At 47.7% G+C, this 13883-nt stretch overlaps 1 protein-coding gene across 5 annotated transcripts in view; it reads left to right on the top strand.

The window, feature by feature from the left end:
• Nucleotides 1-13883, top strand: part of PRAG1 (PEAK1 related, kinase-activating pseudokinase 1) — an 84080-nt gene that overhangs the window by 56820 nt on the left and 13377 nt on the right. For all 5 annotated transcript variants that reach the window (XM_080986675.1, XM_080986672.1, XM_080986671.1 and 2 more), the window contains exon 4: nucleotides 10378-10535. In XM_080986675.1, coding sequence (XP_080842801.1) covers nucleotides 10378-10535 — 158 coding nt within the window. The remainder of the gene's footprint in view (nucleotides 1-10377; nucleotides 10536-13883) is intronic.

The following is a 13883-nucleotide window of genomic DNA, read 5'->3' on the forward strand; positions in this document are numbered from 1 at the left end:
CTTTGTCCAGGTAAACCTGGAATTTTATGGTGAGGGTGAGGCAGGGGAAACACCATATAAGCCCAAGTTCTCTTCCAGTTGGTCTCCTGCTTACAATTCTGAAGAGCAGTAACTCCAGGGTAGCTCCCAAGATTCAGTTCTCCCAAATTCATGGATGGGGAACCTCAGGCCCAGAGGCCAAATGTGGCTGTCCAGGCCTTCCTGTGAGACATCTGGAACTTAGCAGCCCTGCTTTGCACCCTCCTTAGATGACCATGGCTGTAATGCGTCCTTGAACTCTGATAATGCCTCCTGCTTGCCTGAATTGAGGATGAAGAAGTGTGTGAGAGAGTGTGTGTATAGAAGCAAGCTGTCAAGGGTGTTTCCCACCCAAAGAAATGCACACGGCACATAGTTAACTCTCTATTGTCAAAGATAACACAGTAGCTTCTTCAGCCCTGGATTCCTGTGCACACTAATCTAGCATCTAGGCATCTATTCCTGGATCCATGCTCTCTGGAGCAGTTGCAGCAACCAGGCACCTCTCGCCCTCCACCAGTTTATGTACCTTCCCCTGACGGGCTGCACACATGCAGCCGGAGACTACGCCTGCATAGAAACATCCTCTGCTCTTCGCTTTTCAGTCCCCTCCTGGTTCTGGGAGACAGTAGTGCAGGAGAGGGTGGGGAAGCACCTGGCCCTTCACTTGCCTGACCTATCTTTTCCTCTGACCCACCCTGTGCTCCATTCTCCAGCTCTGAAGCTTCTCCTGCTTCTGACTCTAGCCTCCTGGCTGGTACAGTTCCCCGCAAATCACTGACCCCCTCTCCCGAATCAGACTCCAGCCCGCTTTCCCGTCAGTGTCCTGTCAGTCCATCACACTAAGCCTACTGTACAAAGGTAAAATTCAGAGTTCCTTCAAGAGAGGTGGTAGAATTGTGCACTTACGTAACAGCTCCCTGTGTTGGGGATGTCTTATTACATGTATATGTCTTTCATTTTTGCTTTGCTATCCGGTTTGCTTTGTTAATACTGAGCAAATTATGTGTAGAAATGAAATTTATAAATTATTCAGTTCTCTTGGGGAAATCCCACAAGATAAAACCTTAGAAGGAAAGGGGGATCCCCACCCCAATGGAAAATGCCCTGTCATTAGCAACAGAAGTTTAGATTAAAGTAAAGGTAAAGGGACCCCTGACCATTAGGTCCAGTCGTGACCAACTCTGGGGTTGCGGCACTCATCTCACTTTATTGGCCGAGGGAGCCAGCATACAGCTTCCGGGTCATGTGGCCAGCATTACTAAGCCACTTCTGGCAAACCAGAGCAGCACACAGAAATGCCGTTTACCTTCCCGCCGGAGCGGTACCCATTTATCTACTTGCACTTTGACGTGCTTTCGAACTGCTAGGTTGGCAGGAGCAGGGACTGAGCAACAGGAGCTCACCCCGTCGCGGGGATTCAAACAGCCAACCTTCTGATCGGCAAGTCCTAGGCTCTGTGGTTTAACCCACAGCGCCACCTGCGTCCCCTAAGTTTAGATTAGGCCCCCTCAAAAAAAATACGGCTCTATAGTTTTGAAAAAGATCTTTGCTTTATTCACATGTAGAAATCTCTTAGTCTAGAAATGTCCACATTTGTGTAAATTCATTGGCCTTGGTTAGCAGAGAAGAAGCAGTGCCATATATACTTTGGAAAGCACAGGAATATAATTGTGCCAGTTCCCCCACCTAGGTTCTGCAAAAGTGTCAAACCTGGCACCCCATCTCCTCCAAATTTTCCTGCACACCCTGAGGCGCTGTGCATTTGGCATTGCTCGTGACTGTAAACTATAACAGAAGAAGGAAAAGTTTAGCACACTTTCCATATTTTCTGGGGAAATGTACTTTCATTTGTTGATACTGAAATGTGGGGAGTGGAGGAGGTTATGAATCCAAATGAGGGCTGCTGACCTACTTGAGAGTAAGCCTATTTGAATTCATTGGGACTTAGGAGTAGGCTGGTATAGAATTGCACCTTTGGAGCGTTTGGTAATGTACACTTGGCTCACTTCAAAGGTGCCAAGAACTCCACTTGTTTCAAGAACCACACTTGACTGGAACTTTTGTCTCAAGCTGTGCAAACAAAATGCATGTTGCTCCAATTTTTTTTATGAGCAAATGGTATTTGGGATAGTGAAATACAGGAAGGGAAGAAATCAGTTTCTACCTATCTTTTATTTAGGTTTCTGTACTTTAAATATGTTACATACTTGAATTGAATGTGACATCAGAGAACAGGATTTGATCATTTTTGAGGTGAAAGAGATTTTATAGTCAAGTCTATGACCGAGGCTGGAGTGTGCTGTTAGTTTCATTGCATTCTTCTAACTTTACAGGCTTGGTAATACAATATTTATTGGACTGGTTGTTACAAAAGTACAAGCTTTTTCATTTCACAAACCTCTTTTCCAGGTATAGAAAGGGAAATTTTGTCTATAACTGAAAAGGGATGCCAACTTCTTCGTGTGAATTGGTGTTAAGAGTAGGTTAGAGATGTGCAGCCAATCTTTTGGCTGGTAGATTTCAACCCTGCTCAGTTGGAGGAGGACCACGGAAAACTATTTCTTCACTTTGTCCTTGATGCCTGCTCTCTTGTGCGCATACTTTCTTGGTTCACACATAACAATAAACCATGGTTTATTAAACCATGACTTACTAGTGATACCCTTCCCAGCACCTTACCACCAACAAACCTCAATCTGAAGACATGGCTTGCTGCCAGCTTACAAGCCTTTGTCAGTTTTAAGTATGGCTTGGTGTTACATGTGAACCCAGCACCCTTAATCATGGTTTGTTTCACCACCGCACCTCCAAAGCTCACCAAACCTCAAAGGCAAGAGGCATGAGCAGCACTTAGCACTTAGAGCAACAACAGAAAACCAAGCTATGGCTTGTGTCATCATCTGTTCAACAACTCATGGTTTGTTAAGCAAACCATGGCTTAAGGAAACCACGGTTTAGGATGATGACTGAACCAGGCCACTGCGTCCATGTTGTAGAGCTTGGACAACCATTCAACCCCTGTCCAATCAACTGCTAAACAGCCAAGCTTGTGTCAATTATCTCCCTCAAGAGCACACTCACATCTTTAAAAGGTAACTTGATAAATGGCTCAGTTAGTAATTGTAGTAAGGTGTCAGAAGCACTCTTGATTTGCTGTTTTCCAGAGAGTAGTCCTGCTATTGGAATCACGGTAAGCATTTTGCCACACTGCCAACTTCCTTGTGTTTCTGTAATGCTAACATGCAGAATTTAATCTCGCACAAAATTTGAAATTTGTCATGCTGGTTGGCCTTCCCATGCTTGCTGCCGCAAATACCACCTTGATGGCAAACACTAAAGAACCACTTCTGCTTTCACGATTTTGCAAGACTCCTGGAAAGAAGTACAGGTTGTTTAATTGTGTCACAAATGGAAAAGAAAAGGTCAGTTTGAGAACTGTACATTAAAGCAAAACAATACCAGTAAAAGTACACCACTTGGTTTCCAGTACAAGAAATGGTGAGTCTTTCAGCAACTCATTTCTTAGACAAGAAAAGGGAAGGGTAACACCCTGGGAAACTGGATAAGAATTCCTGTGATTCTTATTTGGGCAAGACACAGTTGGGAGTTTTGGACTTGGCTGGCAAATCCGCTCTGTTTATTAGCAAAAATCCCCATGAAGTATCATTATGTTTTGCTCGTTTTCAATTCCAGTATGAAAAAAAAGTATAGATGATCCCTGTGTTTTCACCCCCTCTCTGCCCACCTGGTGAACACACTGATCCATCGTCTTGTTACCTCCAGTCTCACCCTTGAACTCCTGTAACCTTTTCTCTGGCTGTCCTTTATCATCTCTCAGTCTTCTCACCTCTGTCCAAAACTCCCCCCTCCAAAAAAACCCATTGCTTATCATTGCTCTGATCGGGTGATGCACCTCCTTCAGTCCCTGCTTTAGCTTCCCGTCACCTTCTGTATCTGTCATGAATTCTGTTCTCACCTTTTGAGGACACTTTGGGTGGTATTTCCCTGTCCTACCCACTGAGACTCTCTGAGCAAAAAATGGTACAGGCTCAGCAGGAGTTCAAGAACAGGGCAGGAAGCTCAGATTCGGACAGAAGCAATGAAGATGTCCCAACAAGGTTTACATACCCTGCTCGCCAAGCTTTTAAAGACGAGGCATGGTGTGCTCACTTGCAAGTCTTGCTTGTCTTGCAGGATTGTGTGCTCCCCTGGGGTAGGTGGGCCTGCCCCTATGACGGTGGCTTCTGGTTTTAGGTGACAAGACTGCACCCTCCTGTTCAGTCGCTTCTGCCTTCCTCCTTCATCTGCTCAAAGCCCCCCTCAGCCTCCACTGAGGCTCTCTGCTCTGCAGGAAGGTCAGGGACGACAACCACCATCCCTGCTCCCCTTTCCAAAGCAGCTGAAGTTGGGGCAGATCCCTCTCCCTCTGACCCAGTTCCTCATCATTCAGTCTCATTCCCCAACCACCTATTCCTTTCTCCTCCTGCTGCATCAGAGACTGCCAGCCCAAACACAGATCCCAACAGCTCTGTGGGGCTCATGGCATGAATCTCAATTGCCACATTTTCTTAAAGTTATCCTCATTTTGTAATTTAGCATTACAGATCCTGTACCTCTCCTTCCTCCCCCCCTTCCCTACTTCCTGACTTTCATCTCTGCTGTTGGAATTTCAGATGGAAAGCTCTCCTGAGCAGGGATTGCTTTTGTCCTCCCCAATCCTCCAGCCCGTGTGTGTGTGTGTGTGTGTCCCTGAAAAGTGCCATGTATATTTATATGTTAGATCAGAAATAAACAATACTTTACGGAGAGTGCTGGAGGTTATTATCTGGTGTGGCAGTAATAGGCAAGGCCAACAGCGGCTGTTCCCCAAGCAGCGATGATTTCTGTTTCTGTTTTATCCCCTATTCAGAAAGTGCATTTTGTATAAGGCACCAGGGCAGTGGGAATAAAGAGAGCTCTCCTCGCATATATGACTTCACAACAATCAGGGCTGTACTTTGCAAATGCAGCTAGCTAGCTTCTGAAAAGATCTCCAGTCCTGAAATGCGCCACTGAATGCTTATGTTTCTCTGCCAGTGTTGATGTTAGGATGTCAAACCCTCCTGAACAAAAGTTTGATCTGGTATTGCACCATTTACTGGGATGGTAAGTTAGTCTGATCTGGTTTTAAAGCATTTGCTGGGGTGGTGTGTTACCTATGGTTAGCATGTTCCAACTATTTTTGTGTTGTTGTTTTTTTGCTTTCTCAAGTATTTTTTTAAAAATTGGTATCATGATTTTTAATAATTTTGTTAGTTGCTTTGTAGATCATTAGATTGCAAAGTCACAATGCACATATTTTAATAAATAGATATTAGAATGGATAGATAACATGGATTTTGAAAGAGACAAGTTAGACCTGCTTACTTGGAAGTAAGCCCTATTGAGCTGGTTGGGAGTAGCATCCAAGAAAAAGTTGCATTGGATTGATCCATTAATATATTCGTTTCTGAAAAATCAAGAACTAATAATTTCTTACAGAATTGATAATATGTTGTGTGTAAATTGTGTGTCAGAGACAGGGAGAAAGAGAAGCCCTAAATGACTCTTGGATATGGAAAAGGTTATTGGGTAGGGAAAATGTGTGCCTTGTCATTTATGATTTATTTGGCGTTCCTGCATTGCAGAGGGTTGGACTAGATGATCCTTGGGGTACCTTCCAACTCTAAAATCCCCTGTTTCTATGATTCTAATCCTAACCCGTAAATGAAGCTTAAGATGTGCTTGATAATGAGGCCAATTTAGAGGAAAATAGGAAATTGTATTAAGGATTATTGCTTATAATATGAGGTGCAACTATAAAAGGAGGCTTCTGTAATGTTAATTCCTGCGGGGTCTTTTTGTATATTTTTCTTAAGCTCCGAATATGTTGGAGATAAGAATTAAAAATATGAAAGTTTAAATTATCTGTCTCTTGCCTGTTATATCAACATGAAGGGGCTGTTTCATTATAGAATATAAAAAGTGGCAAATTTTCTCTGTGTTTGTCTATTCGACATTTTTTGTTTTCTGTTGTCTGCTTTAAACAAAAAACTGTTTGCTTAAATATGGTTCCCTGCCTAACCAACAGCCAAGATGCTAACAAAATCCAATATAAACAAATATAAAACCACAACAAGCTTGCTAAAAATATAAAAAAGCAAACAGCCAAGCAGAAAGAAAGCATCAGCAAAACACAACAGTCTACGTAGTACTGAAGTCACTTGCATTATCCTTCGAATGCCATCCAAAATAGCCAACTTGCTCAAAGACCAGTAATGATAGGTCAGTGGAGAGTGTTCCACAATTGTGGTGCCATGACCCAGAAGGCTCTGTATAATCCACTCATCAGACATTGTAAGATGGAGGGACATGGAGCAGGGTCTCTGAAGTATCCTGAGTAGTCTGGCTCACCTTAACACCATTAGAACTGGGGTGACCCTCTAGATGTTTCTAGCCTGCACCCCCCATCATGCCTGATCATTGACCACACTGGTGGGGGGCTGATGGAAGTTGGATTCCTAACACCTGGAGGGACGAAGGTTCTCCATCTCAGCATTAGAATGAAACCTTCAGGTTTCTGCCATTCCAAAAAAAACCACACAAAAAACCCAGCAATCCACAAAACATGATTGGACATATGTATATACGTATGCATGTGTATATATTGCATGAGGGTTTTTTCCCAAGGAAACAAATTGGGTCAGATAGAAATGAAATGTAAAAATTATACAGTCAGTTTAGTAATATATATTATTATAGGGATATCAGACAAGTTTAAGGCTGCATATCGGCTTGAAAGTTAACTTTGACTGAAATGACAGGGAATCACAAAATTGTGCTTGGGGATTGGGGGGCTAAGCTGTTTTATAAAGAACATTAAATAACCGAAAAGAGATAATGCAGAAAAATAGCATTGTATTGTTGGCGTAATGGGGAAATGAAATTGTAAATCGTGGTAAGAAAATAAGCCTTGTGAGCTTCTGTTGTGATCTTTAGCTACAGATAAAGACGTGTTGGGTCGGTAGGCATTTGTTTGTTCCTTTTTAATCAAAAAGACATTGTACCTTGGAAAGGAGCTTTCAATGCAGTGCTTCGCTTGCTTTCTTGCAGATATACTGTGTGTAGAAAACAAAAGCAAATCTATTGTTTTGCCTTCTGCATGCATGTAGAAACCCCCTGAGCTAGAAATGGAGGAATCCTTTGCAGATGGAAGATTAGCTCTGTAGATCAATTTGAGTCCTTTGGGGGAAAGGGCAGGATATAAAAATGGAATAAAATTAATAAAGGTTGCCTGTATAGAAACGTGCTACTGCGGCAATACAGTGCCGATAGTCAGGGATGCAAAGGTGAATGCCTGGTAATGCTGGATAGACGTCACTAAGAACGGTGTCCCCAGCCATTGAGGCAGCCTGTTGAGCTTGCATTTGAGTCCTGTAGTTGCCTTTGAAGTGACAGCTTTTATTGACTTGTGGAAAGGCTTATTTAGAAGGAAGAGCACCAGCGTGTCACCAGAAATTGTATCTTGGTATGCCTGCTCAGAAATGAACTGTTTTACTTCTCCCAAGCCATCACATACCAACGAGTTGACCAAGCAGTATGCTGAGACCATTCTCTGATTTGCTTGGCCTTCTCTCTCTCTCTTACCTTGTGTTGTTCATGCATGCAGGTGCGGCTGAAGTGAGGTGGGTGGGTAGGGTGGCATGCTCCTGGCCTCCCAACAGCAACATCTCCACCAGTAACTGGTAGCGGCAAGCAGTGTTTGAAATTAACCAGGTGCGTTTTGCTGCTGGCCTGGGTCCAGTGATGAGTATATGGAGATTTCTGGGCTCAGGTTTGGCAACCACAGTTTAACAACCTCTGCCTTAAAGGTAAAGGTAACGGGACCCCTGACCATTAGGTCCAGTCGTGGCCGACTCTGGGGTTACGGCGCTCATCTCGCTTTATTGGCTTAGGGAGCCGGCGTACAGATTCTGGGTCCTGTGGCCAGCACCAAGCCGCTTCTGGCGAACCAGAGCAGCGCTCGGAAACACCGTTTACCTTCCCGCTGGAGCAGTACCTATTTATCTACTTGCACTTTGACGTGCTTTCGAACTGCTAGGTTGGCAGGACCAGGGACTGAGCAACGGGAGCTCACCCCGTCATGGGGATTCGAACCGCCAACCTTCTGATCTGCAAGTCCTAGGTTCTGTGGTTTAGACCACAGCACCACCCGCGTCCCCACAGTTTAACACAGTTTGGCAACCACAGTTTAACAGGCTCTGCCTTAGTTCATAGTAAATACCATTTCCAGTTCCACTGTGTTTGTTTCTCCTTCATGCATATTGGGACAAGTGAATTGTTGCAAGAGCAAGCCACAGTCAAGCAATGTACCGTATTTTTCGCTCCATAGGACGCACTTTTTCCCCTCCAAAAATGAAGGGGAAATGTGTGTGCGTCCTATGGAGCGAATGCAGGCTTTCGCTGAAGCCTGGAGAGCGAGAGGCATCGGTGCGCACCGACCCCTCTCGCTCTCCAGGCTTCAGGAAGCTATCCGCAAGCCTTGCAAGCCCGGTGGGAGTTCCCGCGGGCTCACAAGGCTTGCAGGCAGCAGCCTGCAGCCCCGGCGAGTGTCCGCAAGCCTTGCGCGCCCGGCAGGAGGTCCCACCGAGCGCGCGAGGCTTGGGGCAGCAGCCTGTCGCCCGAAGCACGGGGAGCCCTCCGGAGGGCTCCCCGTGCTTCGGGCGAGTGTCTGCAAGCCTTGCGCGCCCGGCAGGAGGTCCCGCCGAGCGCGCGAGGCTTCGGGCGGCAGCTTGTCGCCCGAAGCACGGGGAGCCCTCCGGAGGGCTCCCCGTTCTTCAGGCGAGTGTCTGCAAGCCTTGCGCGCCCGGCAGAAGGTCCCGCCCAGCGCGCAAGGCTTGGGGCTGCAGCTTGTCGCCCGAAGCACGGGGAGCCCTCCGGAGGGCTCCCCTTGCTTCGGGCGAGTGTCTGCAAGCCTTGCGCGCCCGGCAGGAGGTCCCGCCCAGCGCGCAAGGCTTGGGGCTGCAGCTTGTCGCCCGAAGCACGGGGAGCCCTCCGGAGGGCTCCCCGTGCTTCGGACGAGTGTCTGCAAGCCTTGCGCGCCCGGCAGGAGGTCCCGCCCAGCGCGCAAGGCTTGGGGCTGCAGCTTGTCGCCCGAAGCACGGGGAGCCCTCCGGAGGGCTCCCCTTGCTTCGGGCGAGTGTCTGCAAGCCTTGCGCGCCCGGCAGGAGGTCCCGCCCAGCGCGCAAGGCTTGGGGCTGCAGCTTGTCGCCCGAAGCACGGGGAGCCCTCCGGAGGGCTCCCCTTGCTTCGGGCGAGTGTCTGCAAGCCTTGCGCGCCCGGCAGGAGGTCCCGCCCAGCGCGCAAGGCTTGGGGCTGCAGCTTGTCGCCCGAAGCACGGGGAGCCCTTCGGAGGGCTCCCCTTGCTTCGGGCGAGTGTCTGCAAGCCTTGCGCGCCCGGCAGGAGGTCCCGCCCAGCGCGCAAGGCTTGGGGCTGCAGCTTGTCGCCCGAAGCACGGGGAGCCCTCCGGAGGGCTCCCCTTGCTTCGGGCGAGTGTCTGCAAGCCTTGCGCGCCCGGCAGGAGGTCCCGCCCAGCGCGCAAGGCTTGGGGCGGCAGTCTGTCGCCCGAAGCACGGGGAGCCCTCCGGAGGGCTCCCCGTGCTTCGGGCGAGTGTCTGCAAGCCTCGCGCGCCCGGTGGGAGGTCCCGCCGAGCGCGCGAGGCTTGGGGCGGTAGCCTGCAGCCCGAAGCACGCGAGGCTTGGGGCGGCAGCCGCGGGGGGGGGGGAATAATTTTTTTTATTCATTTCCCCCCCCAAAAACGAGGTGCGTCCTATGGACCGGTGCGTCCTATAGAACGAAAAATACGGTAGTTGAGATCATAGAATTGTAGATTTGTAGGGTCATCTGACCCAACCCCCTGGTGAATAGACATTCCGTTTCAGCGATCGTAACCTAGGTTTAAGGTGACGTTTGGCACCTAGCTTCTATATCTGAGTTTCTAATACTGGTGGTGAGGTGGCTGGAGGGTCTGCACTGTGTGAGCAAACCGGGGAGCTGATCCAGTGCTCCTGCCTGTGTCCACACAGCACTGATCTCTCTACCACCTCTCCCAGTAAGAAGTAGCAATGCCACTGCATGTATGCAAAAAACAAACAAAAGCAAACGAAAAAACCCTCAAAACAATATATATAACAAAAGAAATAAGAGAGGAACAAATCAAAACAGGATCACCAGCGTTATTGTGTAGACATAGCCACATTCTTCAAAATCTGATGCAACGTGACTCTTGTATAAATTGCTGTTTTCTCATTATGTATTTCCCACATTTAATCTCTAGGCATTTTCTAAAAATGAACAGAAGCAATTCTGAGTTGGAGAAGCTGAGCAGTGATTCTACAGAAAACCTCAGTCCTGCTTTCCAGGGAATCCATGTCACTTTCACCGCTGGCTCCACGGACAGTTTGAATTTGGACACAAATGCATTCGGCAATGGAGGTAGCTAAAAGTTGTGTGTTAGTGTGGGGCTGTGGGGTTAATGTACGAAACACGTTCTGTAAATTGTGACCCAGTGACCCAGTTTGCACATCACAGGAAACCATAATTAATGGCCTACTGTGAATATGGAGGTGGCTCCTGCCTTGCTGCCCTAACTGGAGCAACAAGCTATAATCCCTGTCTTTGTGTTATATCTGACTGAGAGACTATGCTTTATTTCACTCAAACAAACCATGATTAATAATATAAGTGAGTTTGCAGCAAGCCATTAACTATGGTTTACTGTGTTGTGTGAATGTGGGCAATAAACAGGCCCTGTAAAGCTGCATTTAGAATTTCACTTCCCCAGGGAAGCTTTACATGGTCTCTTCCTTTCACCCTTCAGGTGGGTGTAAGCGGTCCGTTCCGCGAGTCTCTTCGTCTTGCGGTTTTTTCGTCTTGCGAAGCAAGCCCATTAGCGGATTAGCGCTATTAGCGGCTTAGCGGGCTTAGCGGATCAGCTGATTTAGTGGCTTAACGGATCAGCTGTTAAGCGGTTTAGCGGATCAGCTGATAAGCGGCTTAGCGATCAGCTGTTAAGCGGCTTAGCGGCTTGGGAAAAGGGGGGGGGGAGGGGAAAAAACCCGCAGGAACTCGCAAGACATTTTCGTCTTGCGAAGCAAGCCCATAGGAAATTCGTTTTGCGAAGCACCTCCAAAACGGAAAACCCTTTTGTCTAGCGGGTTTTCCGTCTTGCGAGGCATTCGTCTTGCGGGGCACCACTGTACTTTGCTGTTTTGAACGCCCATTTATTCAGCTTTGTTGCTGATGTGCCAAAGTATCCCAAAACCAAATGGAACCTTTGAATGAATGACAGGACAGCACAAGTCATTACTACAAAAGCAGTCGTAGAACTTGAAAATATGTGGGCTGAATGTAGCTTAAATTCAAGGTGTCTGGCATTTCTCATGATGAAGTATCAGAGCAGTTGGAGGACCATGCTTCCTGTGATGTCACCAAAATTAGGGGCAGGACTTGTGCCCTCTACAGGCAACGAGCTGCGCTGCAAGGGCTAGCCATGGTGGCCAGCTATCAATCATAGGATCAACAGGAAAGCCAGTAGCCATCCCTTGCGCTGTCTAAGTGCTGCATAGTAGTGAAGAAGACTACGTCCGTGTTGGGAAAGGGATGATGATAATAATAATAATAATAACAACGCAGTGCATGTGAATTGTCTTAACTTTTCAAATATCTTGGGCTTGTCCTACAATAAGGTACTACAAAATAAAGAAAAAAATAGCAAGTAAAAAAATTCTCTGAGTCCTCACATAGCTTGCCATGTTGCTTAAATATTTACCCTGTTCCAGCTTCGCTGCTCTTTGGCAGCCAGTGCCCAGTTCTGTGACAGAGAGCCAGGTTGTCTTCAGAAACGCTATGCAATGTTAACTCCACCTTCCAATAACATTCCTTTACTCAGTTGGATAGCCTCATTCACAGCGGGGATATACAGGTTGCATTGTGCTTAGCTTGCGGAGCTTAGGTAATTGTAATAATAGTCACTTTGGACTTCCCACTTCAGTGATAAGGTTGCCAGTACCAGAACTTGATGGGTTTTAAAATGAGGAATTAGGGATGCACAAACATCCCACTCTTCGACCCAAACATGAATTGCCTTCCCCTTTCCATTCAAACCGCAAAACCCCTCAAGCGATTCGGGGTGGGTGGGTTTGATGATCGTAAAAACACCCAGGGAAACCTGGTTCCCAACATGCTAGCAGAGAAAGGACTTCTCTTCTACAGCATTTATTTGCTCGCTGAGGAGAGGGGGCTTCCCTTTCTCCATGGTGTCAGGAGCCAGAGTCAGGAGTAGGCTAGAAATAAAATACTCGGTGTCAGCTCTTTATTCCAAGAAACCAAAACAGCGCAGGCAGTGATCATAGCAACTCTTCTCAGTAGGTCTTGCCCCAGTGAGGATTGAAGGTTCTCACGATTTCTCCGCTCCCTAAGGCTCCTCCTCTGCCAGGTCCTTCCCAAGCAAACTCGGGCTCTATCTAGTCCATCTAGTCTCTCCTTGCTCCACCCTCTTCATTCCTCTACATGTTCTGGGAGACCATGTAAACCCTTGTTACGGCTTTCGGTGTGGTTGCTCCAGAGCGATCAGGCAAGATCCCTCACTGGTCTTTTCAAAAGCTTTATTATTGGTGCAAAAACCTTTACAATGCAGAATGCCTCTATTCCATGTCTTGCTCATTCACTAGCAGAATCTGAGAGTGGGCGGTCCTTAAACTTTTCCCAGCAGAGTAGTATCTTGATCCCCAGCCTACGCCTCCCCTCTCTGCGCGAAAGCCGAATGCGCAAGGAAGGCTTGGGTAAAGGGGGACCTCCTTCCTCCCCGCTTTGCTCAGGCAAGGTATCCTGGCGCTGCCTTGCATCCTCCGAGCCCTGCAACTCTTCCCCATTAGAGGCGTGGCTTCCTTCCTCCACTGAGGAAGTCCTGCTCCCCAAGATCTTTGGAGGCTCTCTGTAATCCGTCTGCCCTTCCCACTCTCGCCTCTGAGCCAATGGCAGTTCCCTGACAACCCTATTACCTCTTCAGCTTCCGACACCTCCTCCTCCCAGTCTGCTCTCTCTTCTCCCTCTGACCACTCCTTGACATCCCACCACCAATCCCCTGGCTCTGTGCCTTCTTCCCCTGGGGGTTTCCTTGGGGGTTCCCCAACAGGTGCCTCCCACCATTCCTCTGCACCCAGCCAGCCCATGGCATTGGTTAGCATTGAGACACAGTGTGTTCTGTGGGTGGGGAAGAAATTGGATTCAGTTCACATTTCATGGCAAATCTCCCAAACTTGCACTGCAGCCAAGCCGTCCTTCAAAACCCACACTTCTCTGAATTTCCTGATGAAATTCTCCAACTAGATAATGTATAGGAAAAACGTATTACGTTAGGAGAAATTGAGGTGTATTAGGCAAAATTGCACACTGAAATGCTGGCATATTCTCATGAGGACTTAAAAAGAAAATTGGCAAAGAGGTGCCAAAACGTGGAGAGCTGAACTTAAGATTGGAAAGGTAAGAAATGGACAAATTTGCCCATCCCTACCCTGCAGAAGGGGGTTGGGGGGTGGAAACAGGATAGCTTTGCCAGGAACCAACATGGCTAGCAACAGTGCTTCTTGGGCAAAGTGCCTTGCTTTCCCCTGCACGGCCTGGAAGACTCTGCTCCATGCAAAGCAGGAGAAATAAAGGCACTCTGCCCAGAAAAGGAAGAAAGCTCTCGTTAGGCAGGGCATCTTGTTCCACCCTGTTCTACAAAGAAGGGGAGGCTTGAGAGGAACTGCGCTTCCTGCCCCGATTTTGCTTGTGGAAATC

The sequence above is a fragment of the Podarcis pityusensis genome (assembly GCF_964106645.2).
Source record: "Podarcis pityusensis genome assembly, chromosome: 17".
Classification (NCBI taxonomy): Eukaryota; Metazoa; Chordata; class Lepidosauria; order Squamata; family Lacertidae; genus Podarcis; species Podarcis pityusensis.